This window comes from Neopelma chrysocephalum, unplaced genomic scaffold, assembly GCF_003984885.1.
Source record: "Neopelma chrysocephalum unplaced genomic scaffold, ASM398488v2 Primary Assembly neopelma1_367, whole genome shotgun sequence".
NCBI classification, from domain to species: Eukaryota; Metazoa; Chordata; class Aves; order Passeriformes; family Pipridae; genus Neopelma; species Neopelma chrysocephalum.
The window spans coordinates 734,796-754,339 of record NW_020898031.1 but is presented as its reverse complement, the minus strand read 5'-3'; the positions used below and the strand labels follow the sequence as shown (position 1 = coordinate 754,339).

At 47.6% G+C, this 19,544-nt stretch overlaps 1 protein-coding gene across 3 annotated transcripts in view; it reads left to right on the top strand.

Annotated features, from left to right (window-relative positions):
- Positions 1 to 13: 13 nt before the first annotated feature.
- NSD3 (nuclear receptor binding SET domain protein 3) overlaps positions 14 to 19,544 on the top strand; it is a 35,062-nt gene continuing 15,531 nt past the window's right edge. For 2 of the 3 annotated variants that reach the window (XM_027706379.1, XM_027706378.1), the window contains exons 1-11: positions 14 to 188; positions 5,718 to 6,445; positions 8,781 to 8,849; positions 9,310 to 9,469; positions 9,877 to 10,031; positions 10,799 to 11,305; positions 12,087 to 12,213; positions 15,409 to 15,509; positions 17,862 to 17,907; positions 18,449 to 18,579; positions 19,120 to 19,248. In XM_027706379.1, coding sequence (XP_027562180.1) covers positions 5,762 to 6,445; positions 8,781 to 8,849; positions 9,310 to 9,469; positions 9,877 to 10,031; positions 10,799 to 11,305; positions 12,087 to 12,213; positions 15,409 to 15,509; positions 17,862 to 17,907; positions 18,449 to 18,579; positions 19,120 to 19,248 — 2,109 coding nt within the window. In that variant the 5' untranslated portion in view covers positions 14 to 188; positions 5,718 to 5,761. The remainder of the gene's footprint in view (positions 189 to 5,717; positions 6,446 to 8,780; positions 8,850 to 9,309; positions 9,470 to 9,876; positions 10,032 to 10,798; positions 11,306 to 12,086; positions 12,214 to 15,408; positions 15,510 to 17,861; positions 17,908 to 18,448; positions 18,580 to 19,119; positions 19,249 to 19,544) is intronic. The other variant, XM_027706380.1, reaches the window with a different exon arrangement.

Below are 19,544 nucleotides of genomic sequence, written 5' to 3'. Positions count from 1 at the left end.
CCCCCCCCGGGGCGGAGCCCGGCGCCAGCGGCGGGGGCGCGGAAATCGAGGCCGGGGCTCCGCCGCGGCCTTCGCTGGTGCGGCGGGAGGAGGAGGAGGCGGAGGCCCCGCGCCGCCCCCGCCGCCGCCTTTTGTCTGCGCGGGGCCGGGCGGACGCGGCGGGGCCGTGAGAATGGAAGTGACTGAAGGTGAGCGCGGGCCCGCGGCGGCCCCGGGGCGGAGGGGCCGCGGCCGCCATGTTACTGCGGGAGCGGCGGCGGCGCCGGGCCGGGCACGGCCCCGGGCAGGGCCGGGGACCCCCGCGTGTCTCCCACCCACCCGGGCCGGCCCCGCTCTCCGCGCTCCGGCCCCGCGGCCGAGCCCCGGCCGGCTGCGGGGCAGAAACTCGGCGTTCCACCCAAGCGGTGACCTCCCTCCACCCCCCTGAAAAAAGGGTTTTGCCGTTCGCGGGTTTGTTGTTGTTGCTCGAATGTTGGGGGGGGGGTTGGGTTTGGGGTTTTTTTTTTCGGTGCTGTTGCTTTGTGCTGCACTTTGTTGTGGTCTCGCTCCGCTTTCTGTTTGGGTGTCAATACGCTCGTTCGTTTCGGTGCAATTTGTTGTTAAAAAAAAATGATGATAACGTAGTTGTGTATACACCAACCAACCCAAAGGACAACACGAAGTAGCCCGTAATCATAGTTGAAGGGAAAATTGAAGCCTGGTTTAATGACTGTTTAGTGGCCTTTTGTAGAGATGCAACAGTGAATGCTTTGGTGGATAGATTTTTTTATTAAATGTTTTAATGAGCTGCTTGAAAAGATTTTGCTCCAAAACCTGATTGTCTGCCTTATGAAGGTACAGGGTAAGAGTGGAGGATGATGGTCAAAGACTGTATGTTTTGTTTTAATACAAACATATTTATTTTGCGTTTTGCAGTTGGGCAGCTTTGCCTGAGTTTGAGGTGATTCTCATGAGACATGTTGTGGCTCTTGCCCTGGCTGTGGTATTACAGTGTTTGGTGTTGCCAGAGATCTGCCTTGTGGTTCCGTGTCAGTCTCAGCCTGTGACTTTCCCTGAAGAACCAAAGATTTTGCTCCACGTTTCCCGTTTGAATCCCGCGGCTCTCAAACCAGACGAGTCTCTAAGCTCCTTTTCCAGACAAACCCCTTTTCTCTGCTGGCCAAGTTGTTTCTTTCCATGGCACTGTGGGAAACTTTGTTCAAAGTGGCCTTATCAAACCCAGTTACAGACGTGACTGTTTCTTCTGGCATTCAAAAACCAAACACAAACCACCTTCTCAAAGGTGCACAGGGAAGCAGCCTCACCTCACGCTTTAAGGTTTGTCAAGAGGCCTCTGATTCATCTCTGCTGTCTGCCAGGAGGGACAGCTCAGTCCAGCTGGAGTCAGGAGAAATCCACAGGCTGCAGGTTTCCTGTTAAGGAATCCTGTGCAAGTGAAAACTTGGCGTTGTCTTAGTGTGTGTAAATAGAGCTTTGCCTGTGGGATTTGCTGAGGACACGCAGAGCAGAGTGGGACAAAGCAGATGGCACAGGCTGGGCCCAGGGATCAGCAGGAGCAGTTGTTTATTTCTGTCTGCAGTTCACACAATTCCAACACCCCGGGATGCTGTTCCAGGTGATAACAGTGTCCCTCTGGGTGGTGTTTGATGTGACTGGAAGCACTGGGAATGCTCAGCTCTGGGGAGAAGGGAGATGCAGGGCTGTGTGTGAACTGCAGGCTTAAGGTTTTCAGAGGGCAGGAGGGATTGCATCACTTCAAACACCTGCCCAGCCTGGCTTGTCCAGCCAGGCAGCTCTGTTTGTCTGTCTGTCAAACACCTGCAGCAGTGAGCAGCCACTGAGAGCAGTTGCTGCATGGACTGGGTGCTTGAGGGGACCAGCAGCAGTGCAGGTTGGATATGTTGGGAGTGAAACAGCACAGAAAATGGCAGTGAACATCTGGAGGGAAGGGAGGGATGGTAGGATGTGAGCAGAGGTTTGACTCTTTCTGATTTAGGTCTGTGTGGACAGGAGCTGCGTTGGTGTTTGTACTTAAAGATATCCTGGAACTTCTGCTTTTGAGCCTGTTGATAGAAAGCCCAGCTCAGGGTGACGAGGCAGTGACAGTGCTCTGAGCACACAGGGCTGACTCACAGCAGAGCTCCCAGCTCCTCAGGGAGCTGACAGGCCAGGTCCTGCCTCACAGCACACACCTGCCATCTGTAAAACACCTCCCTGGGACTGGGTAACCCCACGTCGGGATTGTCAACAGAAAAGGGTGAAAAAAGGTTTAAAGTATGTCTGTACTGGACTTTTATCAGTAGCTGCTGTGTCTCTCCCTGTTGTGGCCACAGGCAGCCTCAGCCAAACCCACGGAACTCCCTCTCTGGGAGGAGGAAAAGCTGCAATCATGTGGGGCTGGAATTGTTCGATAATCTGTTATTTAGTCTCCTGCAGCACCAGAGCAAGGTTTGAGAACTATAGGTTTGTTTTCTGAGAGCAAAGTTGCAAAATTCTCATGCTAAAACTTGCTTTAGATGAGTGCAGTTCTTGGTGAAAATGTGGATCCATAATCTCTGTGAAACCTTCCCGTGACTGAGCACTCGCTGTTGGAGGTGGAACTGACTGTTCATGCTCTGCTCAGTCGAGCTCAGAAGCTCAGAATGGGAACTGAAACCAGCAGTGTTCACTTAAGGAAGTGCTCTACTGGGCTGACCTGCTGTATCCTGTACTGGTTATATGTTTTGTGTCATTTACCTTTTCCTTTGATACTTTGAGTTGTGACTCTCACGTGGGCAACAGGAAAATATTTACTGAAGCAATGTCCCTGTGTAGAGTCTCATTGTTTGTAAACAGCCTTGTGTCCCTGTCAGCCCTGGGAAAGGACACGCAGTTTTAAAGAGGAAACTCTTTCTCTCATTAAGAAATTCAGTTGCAGCTTTGAAGGTGTTGATTTCAAGTTGTTTCATTGTTGATTCCATGTTGTGAAGTGTCCATTTCCTATAAACCTGGAAGTGATGAAACTGTTTATCTGTTGGGCTCCAGTGTTGTATCAGTCCAGGATCTGTTGTGGGTCATGTTTGGAAGCCAAATTGTGCAGCTCACAGGAGGCTGATGCTGTGTGTTAATGGAGTAATTGCTGGTGTAGTGAGAAGAATTTATTCTGGAACACCTTTGTGCAGGATCAGCTGGAAATCCCGTTCCCCTGTGGTTTGGGTGCCGTTGCTCTGCTGCAGGGACAGCTCTCTTCAGTGACAGTGGGGTGTTCTCTGCATTAATGCTTGGGAGGGATTATGCAAAGCAATCCTTCCTTAGGTTTGGATGTTGAGAGTGCTGTGAGCTCAGGATCCCTCCCTGTGTGCTGTTATTTGGGTGGCTCCAGGGCCTGTCCTCTCACTAACGCTGCCCAGATGCCACTTCCCTGGGCAGCGTCTGGGAACTGATCCACTGCTGCAGAGTTTTGGGCAGGCAGGAGGGTGGGAAAGTCTGGGTGTGTTAACAGTGATGACAGGGAGAGACTGGGTAGGAAGGAGCTCTCGGTGATGTCAGAGCTGTGGGAGGAGAGTGGCCTCGGGTGCTTTGGGGCTGCTGAGAGCACTTCAGTGGAGCTGTGGGCCTGGTTCTCAGCCTGCAGCCAGTTACTGAGGCACAAATTCGGGCCTGGGTGTCCCAACTGTGCAGCACAGACTGGCCCCAAGGCTGAGTGACACAGGTGAGCTCCAGAAGGAGTGAAAAAGGAGAAAATCAGAGCTATATTCTTTGACTGGTAGCGCCTAAATCCAGTGTAAGTAGAGTGTTTTGAAGTTCATTAATCCACACTTCTGTCACGTATCAAAACAAAGTGCATTGACAGCCACCTCTGCAGCCAGTGGGACTCTGCCCTGCCAGCCGTGGATGTGCCTGGAGTGCTGTCACAGCTTCTCAAGACAAGATTTTTTTAATAACTATTCAGGAATGAAAAAAGATTGAACCTGGGTTTAGTTAAAAATAAAGCCCGGTGGGAAATCTGCTGTTTGCTCTTTGGTTTGGCAAATGCAAAGTAACAATTTGGTGGTAAATAGTACAAACAGTTCCACTTCCTCTTCCCAGAATGGGTGTGGTTTGGGGTTTTTGACCTTGCTGTGCAATCCCACGTGCTGCCCCTAAGATCCACGTCCCCTGACAGTGACAGTGGTGTTGGTTGCTGCTCTGCAGAGCTGTGGAGGAAGAGATGCTTTCACAGCCCCGAGGTTTAAAAGTTCCTGCAATGAGTGAATTCTGCTGCAGAGCCTTGTGCTGTTATTGGTTATTGTGTTTTTGTTGTGAGTGTCTTAATTACAAATGAAGTGACAAATGAGCCCCGAGTTGGTGTCACAGGGCAGTGAAGATGAATGTAAACATCAATTTAATCTGAGTGTGGAGGCCCCAGAATATGCATCACAAATCTGATCAAGTTCTTGTTCTGTTATAATTTCAGTTGCTTTTTTCAGTCTCTGAGGGGGGAAGTTCCCTGTGTATGGAAAGCTCTTAGCTAAGGTGTTGAGATGCGTGGCTTTGGGAGGGTGAGAATTCCACGTGGGCAGGGATTTGTGGAGATCCCTGTTAGAAGAAGTGTCTGTGGGACGCATTAATGTCGTTTCAAACCCAGACCAAAAGGGCACAGTAACCCTCCTGTGTGCCCACACAGGCAGAACAAATACCATGGGGCTGTGTTTGCTTTGGAAGGGCTAAACTGACCTTGTGGGAAGCAAACAGGTGTTTCTTACCTGCAGGTCAGGTCACTCTGTGTTGCTTCTTGTTGAACATTGAGCTGCTTTAGGTGAATGCCAATGCCTTCTCCGAGCCAGCAGCTGAGTTTTGGAAGTCTTTGATTTAGTCAGATTTTGGTGTTTCAGTATGCACTGAAACTCTGAAGGTGTGTATGCCAGTGCTCAGCTGGAATCTCATTCCGTGAGTAACCTCAGGGTTTGGAGATCGGTTGATGCTGAGGCTCAGAACCACATAGTGCTTTATATTAAAATAAGGTGGGAGGGGGACGAGAATAACCCTCCTCATGTAGCTGCTGAGAGCCAGTGAGTGCAAACTCTGCTCTGGTTTTCTGAGAAGGGAAGAGGTTGGGCAGCTTCATCTGAGGCTGCTGCAGGACACAAAGGGGTTTTCCAGCAGCTGAGGTGGTGACCCACTTGCTTACGTTGTGCCATTGTCAGAGCAGCCCATGGCTCAGGTCCTCCTGGCCTAAGGGCTGCTTATGCCTCAAATTTTAGCAAGGAATCGGAGAGGGAGGAGGGAAAGAGGTTCCTCTGTTGTTTGAGGTGGTGTTTCTGGCTCGTGCAGTTTGCAGTGACTGTGGTGTCAGGAGAGCTCTGTGTCTCCTGTTTGCCAGAGGGTGAAAGTGCTGTCCAACTGCTTCATGTTGAAATAACCCTTCCTAGTGCAGAACTGGGAGGGCTGTAGAGAGTGGTGGGATTTTGGCACCATTGTGACTTTGTAACACTTGGGCTCAGTTTTTGAGCGCTCATAGCTGCTTCCGATATTTCATTAAATGTCTTGGAAAAGAAGAAAGTGGTCACGTGAAAGATGCGTCAGTAACTCTTTTTAAAAACTCAGTAAGACCAGTCTTCTAAATCCACGTGAGGGTGGTTCCTGAATGGAGAGCGGGACGTTGGTCTCGAGATCCCTTTTTTCTTCAACAGCTTAATTTGCTTAATTATTGTTTTTTAATTTACACTGACTTCTTATTTCCCTTCCCCTGCCTCTAGGCCCTATGAGAAAAAGGGAAAGCTAAGGATGCTGGAGCAGAACAATGGATTTCTCTTTCTCTTTCATGCAAGGGATCATGGGAAACACAATTCAGCAACCACCTCAACTCATTGACTCCGCCAACATCCGCCAAGAGGAGGCCTTTGATGGCAGCAGTGACATTGCTGAGGATGGGGGCCGGACGCCGTACGAGCCGGCGCTGCAGCAAAGCTTCCAGTACCCCACGCCCACGGCGGAGGAGCTGCCCCCCATCACCAACGGGTACCCCCCGGCCATGGGCATGTACGAGCCCCAGGCCAAGTACCAGGCGTACGCTCAGTACCCCAACGGCTCTGCCAACGGCTTTGGGACGGTCAGGAACTTCAGCCCCCCGGAGTATTACCACCTGGAGAACTCCAACGCGAGGCCGCACGAGGTCCTGGAGAAACCTTCCCCTCCCCAGCCGCCGCCTCCGCCCCCCCCCTCGGCTCCACAAGTGGGGATTCCAAAGAAGACTGGCTCGCCAGAGATCAAACTCAAAATAACCAAAACTATCCAGAACGGCAGGGAATTGTTTGAGTCCTCCCTGTGCGGGGACCTGTTGAACGAAGTCCAGGCGAGGGAGTACGCTAAGGCCAAACACGAGGGGAGGAAAGAGAAAAGGAAAAAAAGTAGCAAGCACGACTCTTCCCGGTCGGAAGAGCGCAAGTCGCACAAAATTCCAAAATTAGAACCAGAGGAGCAAAATGTAAGTGGAATGCTAACTTCAGCCATCCGTACTCCTGGTAGTGCTGCTGGAGCCTGGCAGAGCTTGTCCTGGTTCTGGCTGGGCACACACTGAGTCCCGAGGCTTTCCTGACTCCTCAGACCCTCAGGATGAGGCTGCCAGGAGCTGTGTTTGTAGGACAGCACAGTGTTGGTTAAAAGACTGCACATGAAAAATAAGTGTTAGAAAAGGCTATATATTATTTTCTAAATATTATTTAATGATTTAGCATGTTTAGAGCTTGCTACACTCTGGCCAGTGTCGAAGATGGAGCTTTGGGACAAAAGCACATGCGTTCCTAAAATTGCCTCTCAAAATAGTGTTGGATTATTCAGTGGAAAGTCAGGTTACTGGGGGGTATTCAGCACTGTGACATTTAATTAATCTTTGAAAGGTATTCTAAATATTGTGATGTACAAAACCAAGAGCTGTGTAGCATAGGCAGACCCAGTAAAAATGAGTATTCTAAACCAGCAGGGGAATGAGATGTACCAGCTGACTCAGCAAACTTTGGGAAGATTCAGTATTGCTGTCTGTTCCTGTTCCTGTCAGGTTTTATACCATGTTGTCCACATCCAGGGGATGTACATCAGGTGGTGTTAACTGAGATTCCAGGAAGCAAAGACACGAGTTACCTCCCTGATCTCTCCTTCTTTTTCTTTCCGTTTCATAAGCTACTTTGGTACTTCTGTTTCCTTTTCTCTTGCTTGTTCCTGCCCACTCTGTGGTGCTGGTTTGAAGGAAGGGGTGGCAGAGAGGCTGGAGAGTGCCAGGAATGGGGAAGTTGTTGTGTCCAGCCAGGACAGAAGTTGCCCAGCCCAGACTGGGCTGTGCTCTTACAGAACGTAGCTGAGTTTCTTGTAAAAAGCCATTGGTGCTTGTTGCTTTCAGGAGGTTTGGGAGGAGATCCTGTCCTGCAGGGATCAGGGCTCTGATCTGGTAGAGCGGGTCCTGTGCTTGATGGAGTGATAGTGGTGGTAATGTTTTCAATGGAAGATGGGCTGATTTCACATCCACACCCTCACCAGGAGTATTTACAAGTTTATAACTGTTCTTCCTCGCTCCTGGGAGTTGGACCCTCCCAGACACCAGGTTGGTGATGTGTCGAGATTTTGAGCATCTACCACGTTTGAGTGTCATAGTTGACTAACGAAGCTCAGTAAGGTCTTAATAAACATTATCATTCAAACTTGGAATGGACTGTTCCCTTAAAATCTGAGCCATCCATGGCTGCACTGGGACAGGATGTTTTTGCTCTTGGAGATGCTGTTGGAGCCCCTGTGAGGTGACTGGAAGAGCTGCTGTGTCCTGCTGGCAGCTGCTGTCAGGAGGCACTTCCCAAGTGGCACCTCCCTCATGCTTGGGCTGTACTTGCTTTCTGGCCTCTCCTCCAGACTCTGTCACCCCACATCTGACTGTCAGTTTGGCTTTACCAGTTTGTCCCCCCTATTACCAGGAAATCCCATTTTCTCCTGAAGCTGTGCCTGTCCCTCTGTTTGGCTTCTGTTACCTGCTCACCACAAGAAGGGAATCTCCTGTCTTTTCCAGCCTGCTGTCTTTCTCAGATTGAACTAAAACCTTTTCTCTCAGATTCCGAGTTCCTAGTCATTTGTGTCACTTGGTCTTGCTTTTGTCCTCCTTGTGGCTTCCATTTCCCTTTCCAAAGGTGGTGTTGCAATAAATGTTTCGTGGTACCCACCCCTGTCTCAGACACAGAGTGCTGTGACAGGAACAGGGGTTTCTGCTGGTGGTTTCAGTATGAGTTGGCCGGGGCAGTCTCAGGTCTGTCCTCCCACCGTTTTGCTTTCCACTGCATGACTTCATCTTCGTGTAACCTCTGTCATCTTTAGGGTAAATGGTGTGAGACTTGTGACTTGGGATCATCTTCACAGGAACAAACAACTTTTGGTACAGCTTTGGTTGTTTTATGTGGGACTCTCCACGTTACTGTCCATATCCTCACATGTAGTTCTCAGGTTTTTTTTGAAGCTGTGTATTATTTTAGGTGGAGTTATTTGGATTTGCTGTCCCTGAGTGTATGTTCTTCTGTCACCTGTTACAGGAGAGCATTGTTCTATGCAGGTGTGATTGTAATGTAAATAGTGTAGGGGAAAACAGGTATTTTCTGATTGTGATGTTACTGTGTTTTGAATTGGGCACAAGGAATCACCATGTTCATGTTTTCTGGGTTCATGGTTGCCCTTCTCTCAGTGATTAATTTTTTTCTGCCTGGTTTCACTGTTGTGTTGTTTTACTGTCCCCTTACCTTGTTTGTGTTTGTTTTCCTTTTTTCTCTTTGTTGTTACCCTTTTCCTAGAGACCAAACGAGAGGCTTAGCACGCTCTCAGAGAGACCAAGAGAAGAAGCCGTGCTGGAGGAAACCCCGGTTAGTACATACACCAATTAACACTTTTGGAACTTACAGAATGTTACTATTTTTGGACTATTTATTCCACTGATCCCTTAAATTGTGTGATAAATTAGTTGCCATTTCTTTGAAACTTTTACTAGTCGTTGCTGCATTAATGCATCTCTCATTGTACTGGATTTATTGCTTCATTTTTTCTCAAAAGCAACATTCTTAACCAATTTAGGAAGCAGAAATGTTTTTGGGGTAGTGGTGGGGGCTGCTCTTTTGCGTCTTGGTTTGTCAGTGGCTGTGTTGTGTAAACCCCAGCTGTGTGCAGCTCCTTTCTGTCATGAGTCTTAAGAAATGTTTCTCTTGTGTTGGATTTTCAAACCCCAGGGATACCTGAGAGAACAACACCAGGTCCCAGTAGGTGCTGTGTGCATCTCTGAGTGCTCTGAGTCCCCTGCTGTGGATTAATCTGGTGTTTCCCTTGCAGGTCCAGCAGCTCTTGCCGTCCCTCCCAACACAAGCCCCCCATGACGTCAAGTTCCAGGTTGGCGACCTGGTTTGGTCCAAGGTGGGGACGTACCCGTGGTGGCCTTGCATGGTGTCATGTGATCCCCAGCTTGACGTGCATACCAAAATTAATACAAGAGGTAAGGGAGGGAGGTCTCTGCTATGGTGTGTCCTGTGTCTGTAGCTGTTCCTGTGTTAAAAGTATCTTTGCACTGCCCTGGCGGGGTTAGTTCTGTGTGTGTGCTGAACAGGTCAGTCCTGACATCCCAGAACTAGCATCTGGTAAATCACCTCTGCAGAGGAGCCTCTGCACGCTGGGCTTGTGCACGGGTGCTTCTGCTTTTCTCAAGTCAGTGTGAGAGTGTTCAGTGAGGGCAGGGTTTGCTGATCTTCCACCTTAAACTGTTCTGGATCCAGCCCCGTTGGATTTCTGCACTTCAGCCAGGTACTTCTGCCAGCAGGAGTGGAGCTGTGGGGGGCAGAAAAGCTCAAGCTGAACAAGCAGAGCAGTGTTGACACAAGTGCTGACGGGTGTTTTCCCTTTCAGGTGCCCGGGAATACCACGTGCAGTTCTTCAGCAACCAGCCCGAGCGGGCCTGGGTGCACGAGAAGCGCGTCCGGGAGTACCAGGGGCACAAACAGTACGAGCAGTTACTGGCCGAGGCTGCCAAGCAAGCCAGCAACCACTCCGAGAAGCAGAAGGTATGGGGGGCACTGGCTGTGGGGAGTCCTGTGTCATCTGCAGCTCTGGAACTCTGCAGTGCTTTACCCTGTCCCTGCCAGGAGCGTTTCTCACAAAGATCATGGAAATGTTTCCATACTCTTATGGCTTGCGTGTGAAAAGGCTGAGAGCTGAACCCGCTTTGTTGGCTCCTCGTGGAGCATTGGAGATAATCTTACATCCATATTAGCATTTTAAATAAAAACAGGGCCTTGTGTGTTCATTATTAGCCTGTTCTTTGGAAAATACATTTTAAGGACATTATTCCAACCCCTAATACTAGCAGATATGTTCCTTTCCCATTGTTGTATTGGAAAGGAAGTGTTAGCTACAGGAATTACTTACTGTGTAGATGAACTACTTCAGTCAGTATTTATGCTGATCAAAATACTGATGTGGAAAGAAAAGAGAGTGTTTATGGAAAAATAAGGAGGATTGAAAAAGTGGCTAAGTTAGGATAAATTCTGTCTCATAATGGAATTATGGATTGAATACTGCCTGTGCCTGGCTTTAGTGAAGTCCTAACTTAGGGCAGACACTTAATTGTGATGGTCTTATGATCCAGCTTGAGTGTCTGCTTGTACTCTGAGCAGGGAATTCAGTGTCCATCTGTCAAAAAATACCCTGCAAATGGAGAGCAAACTTCAGTCTGCTGCCTGGCAGTTGTAAAGACCCTCAGGATTGCATTTTAAGTGCTGTGGTGGCAAAAGTCTTCAGTGTAATCAACTGCTTGTCCTTGTCCCTTAAGATCCGCAAGCCCAGGCCGCAGAGGGAGCGAGCTCAGTGGGACATTGGCATTGCCCATGCTGAGAAGGCACTGAAGATGACCCGGGAGGAGAGGATAGAACAGTACACCTTCATTTACATAGACCAAGAGCCAGAGGAGGCTTTGGCCAAGGCCAAAAAGACTGCTGCCTCCAAAGCGGAGGCCAAGAAGAACCGGCGGCCGAAGCCAGCGCTGAACACGCAGCCGGAACACGCCAACGTGGTGGCAGGATCGTCCCCTTCCAGCGCCGAGGCACGGAGACAGGGCCAGAGGAGGCAGTCCAGTGTGGAGGAGGAGGAGGCACCTCCCGTGAAAATCGCTTGGAAAACGGCTGCTGCCAGGAAATCCCTCCCAGCCTCAATAACCATGCACAACCTGGATCTGCAGAAATGTAACATGTCTCCGGTTGTTAAAATTGAACAGGTTTTTGCCCTTCAGAATGCTGCTGGGGATGGAAAACTCATCGATCAGTTTGTTTATTCCACCAAGGTACGTGGTTGGTGTGGTGACCCCCTTTCGTTCCTGAATTATCCTGAGCCTGCCTTACTGGGGAGCTGGAACTGTGTCCACCAAGCTTTCACCATCCATGTTCCTTTCAATGGAGAGATTAAATCTAACAGATGTGACAGCTGAACCTTTCAGTGCACTGATCCCCACTTTCAGTGCAGCTCTGGCAGTAACTGCCTTGCTGGTGGCAGAGCAGCTCCTTACAGATGGTCACATTTTTATTTGTAACACTCAGAAATTATTAAAGCTGTTTCACTCCAGCTTCCTAGTTGAAATAATCCAGAAATTCTCTGTAAGTCTTAAAATCAATGGTTTTGTGGGAAACAGATAAGATGACAAAACTGTTAATAATGTACTAAAAAGTGATAACTACATTCTGTGTAACAGACTTTTAAATCAAGTTCTGCCTCTGAGCTTCCTTCAGGTGCACAGCAGCTTCCCACAGTCAGTGTAAGGAAAAGGCTTAGGACTATTTCTCTGCCTCCTTCTTCTGCCTCTCTACCTGGAGAGTGTTTATTTCATCCTAAGCCCTATAGAGAAGGTAATGTTTAGAAAAGTCACTGGAATTTTTTTTTCCTTGTGTGTAAGGGGGAGATCGAGAGGGGTGGAAAGTTCTGCAGGGAGGTGACTCCATAGTAGATTTATCCTGTGTATGTGTTGGGTTGGAGAGCATTGATTGTTTCTGTTCTGAGATTCAAGGGCAGATCTATTACCTGGTAGCGACACACAGGGCAAGACAACCTTTTCCTTTTTTCTTTTCAAGGGAGTTGGTAACAAAACAGAAATAAGCGTCAAAGGACAAGAGAAACTTAATTCTTCGTCAGCTCAGAGGAGTGAAAAAGCAGCAGTGCAAAACGCCTCCTCTCCTGAGACAACTTCTGGGTCAGCAGGTAGGGAAACTGCAGAGTGCTGGTCTGAGCCTGAGCCCTCAGCCTTGAAATTCAGCATTTTCTCCTTACTTAAAAATTATTATTAATGTCTTTCTGTTTACACAGTAGTTGTAACGGGCATGGCTAATGTCACAGGCGGTGAGCCCAGCACACACAGCACGGCTGTGGGGTGGGATTGGTGGTTTGGCCTCTGAACTTTGTGTCTGCAACTTACAGTCTGAGCCAACACACTCGAGGATGGATGTCCTGTGCAGAGCAGATGGCAAGCTGGTTTAGAAGACAACACAGTGGATGTGTGTTAGCAGGGTATTGCCATGGCTCGTGGCACCAAATGTAAAGTACAAGAGCTGGGATCAAAGGAAGAGACTCGGGAAGTGGCACAGTTCAGTAGGGAATGGCTGATTCAGGATGGGGCTCCCTAGGCTTTGTTGTTGAGTTCCTGCGTGACCTGTTCAAGGACAGGGATGTTTTTAAAACTGCTTCAACTAACTCCATCAGCCAAATGAGGCAGTGCTTGCCCTCTGAAGGCATCTCAGGGGCCCCATCGTAAAGCACTGAGTTCTGAAGTATCAGCTCCGAGGGAGAAGAACCACTGAAGCAAGTAATGGAACTTGGGCCTGAAAGAGGAAAGCCTGGAATGAGCTATTTGAATCTCATAATGTTGCCAGGTGTCACTTCTGCTTTAACTATCCGTCTGTTTGGTTATTCCTCCCTTTCCAAACATGAAATAAATGAGATCTGGAGTCAGAAACCTCAGTGGTTTGTGTCCATGAGTCCTCTGCAAACACACTTCAGGTCCTGTCTGTGTGTAGTTTTTAGGCAGGGCTCTTTGATAGGCACTGGTTTGTGGCTGTTTGGGGCTCCACAGGCCGAGGATTCCAGATTTCCTGGGTGACTGGAGTTTCCCCTGCTGTTTTGACAGTGGTGGTTCTTTCCAGCTATAGTTGCTGTGGCTACTTGAATTGCCTTGCAGCAGGAGAGGCCATCACTGTTCTGCTTCTCTCTCCTGGCATCTAAAGGCTTCACCTTCCCAAAGGCTCCTCAGAGACAGGGGGTGAGAATTCTGAGCCTCTCTTTTTTCATTTTCTTAGGATTTTTGGATACGTGACACTCCACCTGCTAACACCCTGTAAGTGCCTGAGCTTTCCTGCAGTGCACACTCCAAACAGTCACTCTCAAAGCCATTTCCAAAGTCCAGTTATTGGTCCCCTCTCGTGGAACATAACTGCCAAGTCCTTTTTTCAAATGTGAGGTCACTGGAACTTCAGAATCCCTTTATGGTAAAGTATTTCCCAGACTGACTCTGGGAGTCCTTATTGATAACCTTCAGTTAGATGCACAGAATTCCATAGTGCTGGGAAGATGGTTCTGCTGCTTGAAATCTGCTGCCAGGAGAGCAGCCCTGGGCATCCCCAGTGCCTCTGGCCTGCACAGACACCGAACTAGATTTACCTGTAGCAAGGCAGAGGGCTGGTCCAGCATCTGTCCTGAAACTCTGGATCAGAACAGGAGCATTGTGGAACTGATGACTGGATCCTTGGAGAGCGGGAAGAGGAGAAAGTGCCCAAAGATCAGTGTTGCTGTCAGCCAGCATCAGATGTGCTGGTTCTGGAGTTCTTGGGTCCAGGGCTTGATCTGAATTCCTTTGCTGCAGTGAGGGGGCAAAGGCAGAAAATCCGTTCTTGGTTACATGAACTGTTTGGTTGCACCTGCTCAAGTTTACCTGAAGCTGCTTCAGGGGATTTTGGCCACACACTGAGGTGCCAGAAGATGTTTCCCAGCTCTGGTGTGGAGACCCACTGCAGCTGTGGGAGTCCCTGAAGGGATGGGGCTCATTGGAACCAGTGTGGGCAAACAGGAAGGGTGTTGACCTGAGTCATTAATTTCTAAATTATGAATAGCTAATTGCTATTATTAATTAGTTAGTATGCTTTAAAAGTTTTTTCCCTTGAAGAAAAACCATTTATCCCCTCAGAAATACGATTATTGTAACACAATAACTTTTCCAAGTGGATAGTTCAGTTACTGCCATACTCTGGAGCCATGCAGCCATGAGAAAAATGCTCAACCCATGCATCAAGAGCAATTTTCATTCTTTTCTCTGGAGCCCTTTTGCAAGGCTTTCTTCTAGTCTGGTTCAAGCCTGCCTAGCTCTTTAGATACTTTATCTCCTGACAAGACCAGGCAGGTTTACAGCTCCTAACAGCTCTGGCACAGCTGATTCCTGCTCCCAAGAGTTTCCAGTTTTGCTTGGAAGAATACGGAGCATTTCACAGCTGTGTCTTCTTTAGGAGAACACCTCCCCCCAAACATAAACCCAAGAATAATGCTTCCCAACAGCTCACTGGAAATCCTCAGGTGCCAGTTTTCTCTCAGCTCCAGGTGTGTGCTTGTTCCAACAGCTGCCCGTGGTGTTGAGTGTCGTGTGTGTGGTTCTTGATGTGTCCTTTCCCAAGGTGCTGGAGCACAAAAAGTTAGCTGCCGAAACCCCAGCAGCTCCTGCTTCATCTCTTGAAATACCACAGTAATCTTCATTAATCTGAGTTTGTTCTCTATGGTAATGTGTTAAAAAACTCATTTTTCACGTTCATTAACGACAGTAACATATTGTGGTCGCTGCTTCTGTTTGTACTGAGTTTTTCTTTGCCTCGAAGCCTTCAGGTGGACGTTGAGGTCTGGTGTGGCTGCAGGTGTTGCAGTGGGGGGCTGGCTGTAGTTCCTGTGTAACAGAGGCTGTTGCCCCACAGAGGGGGCACAGAACTGGCATTTTGGGGAAAAACTTGAAGCTGTGCTTTGCTTCTGAAATTTCTAGTTTGTTTTCGCTGAAGGAGTTGGTTGTGGCTGCCTTCCCAAAACGCCAAAGATGGACTGCTTGGTTCAAAACTAACCAAGTGAAGACTGTGCCTGAGAGGTGTGTTGTGGAAATCTGTTTGCCCTAAGCTGGATTCCAGCTTTTTGTCCCTCTCTGTTACTGGTGTCTGTTTTCTGAAGCTGATCTGTCTCTGGAATCAGAACGTGTGTCTGCAGCCACAGCACCAGCTGGCCAACAGCTTGGAACTGAATTTAAAAATAAAACATTCAAAAGAGGACAAAGTCTTGGTTTCATTCCTTTACCTGTTGATTTGGTGTTGCACACTTGCTGTACCTCAGAAATACAAGGAATCATGTAATGGAAACCTTTTTTACCTTCTTCAGGTTCTGTAGAAAAGAAGCAACAGAGAAGATCGATTCGAACCCGCTCAGAGTCTGAGAAATCCACCGAAGTTGTGCCAAAGAAGAAGATCAAAAAGGAGCAGGTTGGCTTCCTCCATGTAGAGAGTTAAAATATATTGTATTCATAAATGTTGTGGCTTATATTGGTGCCTTTTTATTTTTCTCCATTTTTCCCCATCGGGTTTCGGTTTGGACTATCCTCCATGAAATCCCCCTGTCAATGCCATTGCTGTGACTCTGCTACTGGCATCTTCTCAGTATCAGTCAGGCTATGGAAGTGGGAACGCAATGATGGATGACTCCTAACGAACCTGCCATGTTTCCTTTGAGATTTCTGTTCTGAGCAAAATGGGTTTGTTTCAGTGATTTCTCTTGGATGGAATTTCCACCAGGTTCCTTCCTTTGGCTCTTGATTTAGCTGCTGGTTTGTGTTGAGGTTTTGTTTTTCAAATGAAGTTAGAGTGATTAATCTGACCACTTCTGAAAATGGACTTTAAGAATGATTTTATAGATGAATAGTCAGACTTTCGTGTTGGCAGACATCAGCAAAACAGATCTGGATATACCTTTTCTTCCTGAAATAGCTCTAACGTGTACAGGGCATTCCTTTAATCTGGATATCAGACAGACAAATGTTGTTGCTTTAAAAAAGAAAATGATAAAAAATTCTGCATGGAAGTGAGTAGGAGAGTGCAGTGGATGGACAGAAATATTAAAACCTGAATACACTTTTTAACAAGTTTGTCAAAGTTGTTGGTTCTTCTCCTTACATGGTCGATTCTCCCTCTTCAAGGGGCTCTCTGTCTGAAAGCTGAGAATTTTATATGAATGTTTCATAGTTTAGCTTCTCCCAGTGAGAATTTTTAAAGAGGGACAGTCAGGATGAAGATTTATATGGGAAGGGGAAAAATGTTTTTATCTCTTTAATTTATTCTTGGCCCCTTGCGCTTTGTTTTGCACTTCCTTCACTTCAGAGACTGAAAGTGAACCCAACTGCTTTTTTTCCCCCTGCTGTTTTCCCTTTGATGCCTCAGCATTCCTGCACTGGTGTGCAGCAAAGGAGTGAGTGCTCCAGCTCGAGACAGTTTCTTGCTGAAACTTTAAAGGAACTTAAGCGTTGGGTGTGAGACACCTGACGTGGTCCCTGGAGCTTCTTGGCACGAGGGGTTGCAGCCTCCCCCTTTCAAAGGAGTTATTTTATGTTTGTGAATGTTTCTTAATTTAACAAAGGTATAAGAACCAACAAGATGAACTTCATGGATCCCAGGTAGCTTCGTGTGCTTCTCTGACCTGGCTAACTCAGTCTGTGGACATTAATTAAAGTGCTTTTCTCAGGAGAAGTATCTGACTAAAGTGAAACCCAGGGGCACTGTAATGCGCAAAACTTTGAATGTATTAAGTTATATTTAAAAGAAAATAATTTTACTAACTTCTTACAATTATGCAACAATATTTGTTACCCAAACTCAAGTTTTCTTGCAACTGATTCCCCAATTAGTCTGCAACAACTTGGTATAAAATTATAACTGGAACGAGTACAATTAATGGGAAAAACAAAATGTTGATGCTACTGTTACAGTGACTAGTGGAGAAATAAAAGTGATTGTTTAGATTTTATATTTGTATTACAAAATGTATCCTATACAAATCCTTCTATTGTATGTTTTTACCTATTGTACAACAAAATAAAATATTTTTTAAAAAAATTATAGAATAATCCTTAAATATTTACTAAATGTGTTTCTCCATGCATATGTAACCGCATTGCAAAGAAATAACTTGTAATTCTTAACCTTAAAAACAGGACTTAGGCAACAGCTTTCTTCTGTAATTATTATCCAGTCACCAAATTCCCACGTCTTCCATGTATGTTGGCAGAACAGTTCCTAACCTTCTCCGTAGGGTCGAGGGCTGGAAGTGCTTTTGTGAGATTGTAAACTTGTCCAGTTGTGTGTCCAAGTGTTTGTGCCCTCGAGTTCCAGCTGTGTAGAGCCCTGCACCCGGCCGTGCAGCGCTCTAGACAGGGAGGAAGGGGCTCCAGGAGCTCCAGGGAGTGCTGCTGGGGACGGCCCCGCACTGCCCCGGTGCCACCCGTGAGGGGAACGTGTGCTCACACGGCCGGGGGGTGACAGAGCACCAGGCTTGGCTGCCCCAGGGCCCCGCTCCTGCCTGCTGGACACGGATACAGCGTTCCTGTCCCCCTCGTGCCCAAAGGGAGAGAGCCAAAGGACCTGGCCAGTGACCTGGGGCTGCCCAGGGCTCCGGGCACCGGCCCAGGCAGGAGGGGATCCGGCGGGACGCGGAGGCTCGGGCTGAGGAGGGGATGGCAGCTCCCACCCCCCCCAATTCTAACCCCTTGAACTGACCTGTTTGCTTTTTGTTCCTAGGGAGAAACGTTCCTCTGGTTTTAACTGTGGGTTTTCCTATTCAAACAGGTTGAAACGGTCCCACTGGCAGCAGTGAAGACGGGATTGCAGAAAGGTGAGTTGCAGGCAGAAATGAACTTGGTGGCTCATCACCCTTGGGCAGAGGCTTTGTTCTGTGTCAGCTGCACTGCTGATGCTCTGTAGGGCTGAGCATTGGGGTGCTGAGCTCAGCTTCTCTGGTGAGGGGGTGTTTGGGGTTCTGTTGCTGGTACTTGTGCATTGCTGGGGGAGGGATGGTGTCTGTTCATGTGCTGTAAGCACCCAAATCCTTCTGGACATTTCTTAGAAGTCTTTGCTTAGCCAAAGTTGAAGATGGATGATGAAGAGGAAATCACCTGAGGATATATCCTCTTTTAGAGACCATATAGCAGCTTCCTCTACTGTGTCAGCATGTTCAGAAGTTTGTCAAAAGCTCTGCCTGAGGTGGTTTTCAGTTAATGAACTTTTCAGGGAGAATTAAATTAGTAACAAAATTGCAAACTGAAAATTAAGGCAAATAATGCATTCCAGGCTCTCATCTTTCTTATTCCTTTGTTATTTTTTAAGCAAAAAGTTGAGAACATATATTAAAACTAATTTCAGTGTGTTGTGTTAAGGTGCCAGCGAGATTTCAGACTCCTGTAAGCCCTTGAAGAAGAGGAGCCGTGCCTCCACGGACATGGAGCTGACCAGCTCTGCCTACAGGGACACGTCTGACTCCGATTCCAGGGGGCTCAATGATTTACAGGTAAAGATGTGTTTGTTCTCACAGGGTCCTGATTAAGCTGTCAGGGTATAACAGGCTCTTCAGTTAATTAACCCTGAATATGTGACTACATCTCTACAGATTTTGTCTTTTATTGTCTGAAAGCATAAGGCCGGGTCTGTTTCCTTCTAATCCCCTCCGTTGGGTTGATACAAAAATGCAGTCTTTATTTGCAAGTTTTTGTACTCCATTGCCTGACAAAGCATTGGTTTAGATCATGGTTTGCTCTGTGGAAGATTTGAGATTCTTTGGGAATTGTGAGAATCTGCTGTGTCTGGTATAAATCCTATGGGTGTCTGGAAAAGTAAGAGAGCTCTTCAGGGTGTCTTGCTTGTACAGGTGAGATGTATCAAGAAGGCAGCACTTGTATCACCCCAGTGAAGTTCAGCACCTTCCCAGGACCTCTGTGTCTCTTGACGTATCAAATGGTTCTCTTAGCCACAGTGACAGAAATGTTTTTCCCAGTGTGGTTGTCCTTTGGAAGTGTCTGGTTTGAGTGCCCTGGGCTCTCCCTCTCTGTAGGGCAGTTTTGGGAAGCGCTCGGACAGCCCCTCAGCCACTGCTGATGCCGACGCCTCGGACGTGCAGTCAGTGGACTCCAGCTTATCCAGGAGAGGGACTGGCACAAGCAAAAAAGACACTGTTTGTCAGGTAACTGGTGGTACTAGAAGTGGTGGATACTAAATATGTATCCCCCTTTTCTGTTTTCATATTGCGCTGCTTTGTTTTAAACTGCGTCTTCTAACCATGTGTCTCAGATAAAATATCCAGGATTTTAGGATTTGTGCTCTGGAAATTATTAATATGAAATGATCATGAAATTATTCCTAAGCCCTCCTGCATGCCAGGAAGCTCAGAAGCTGGAAAGTGGTGTCTAATCCAGACCTGCCAGCATCTGTAGAAAAAGTAGATTCCATTTTCTGCTCTATTTGAAGATTTCACATGGT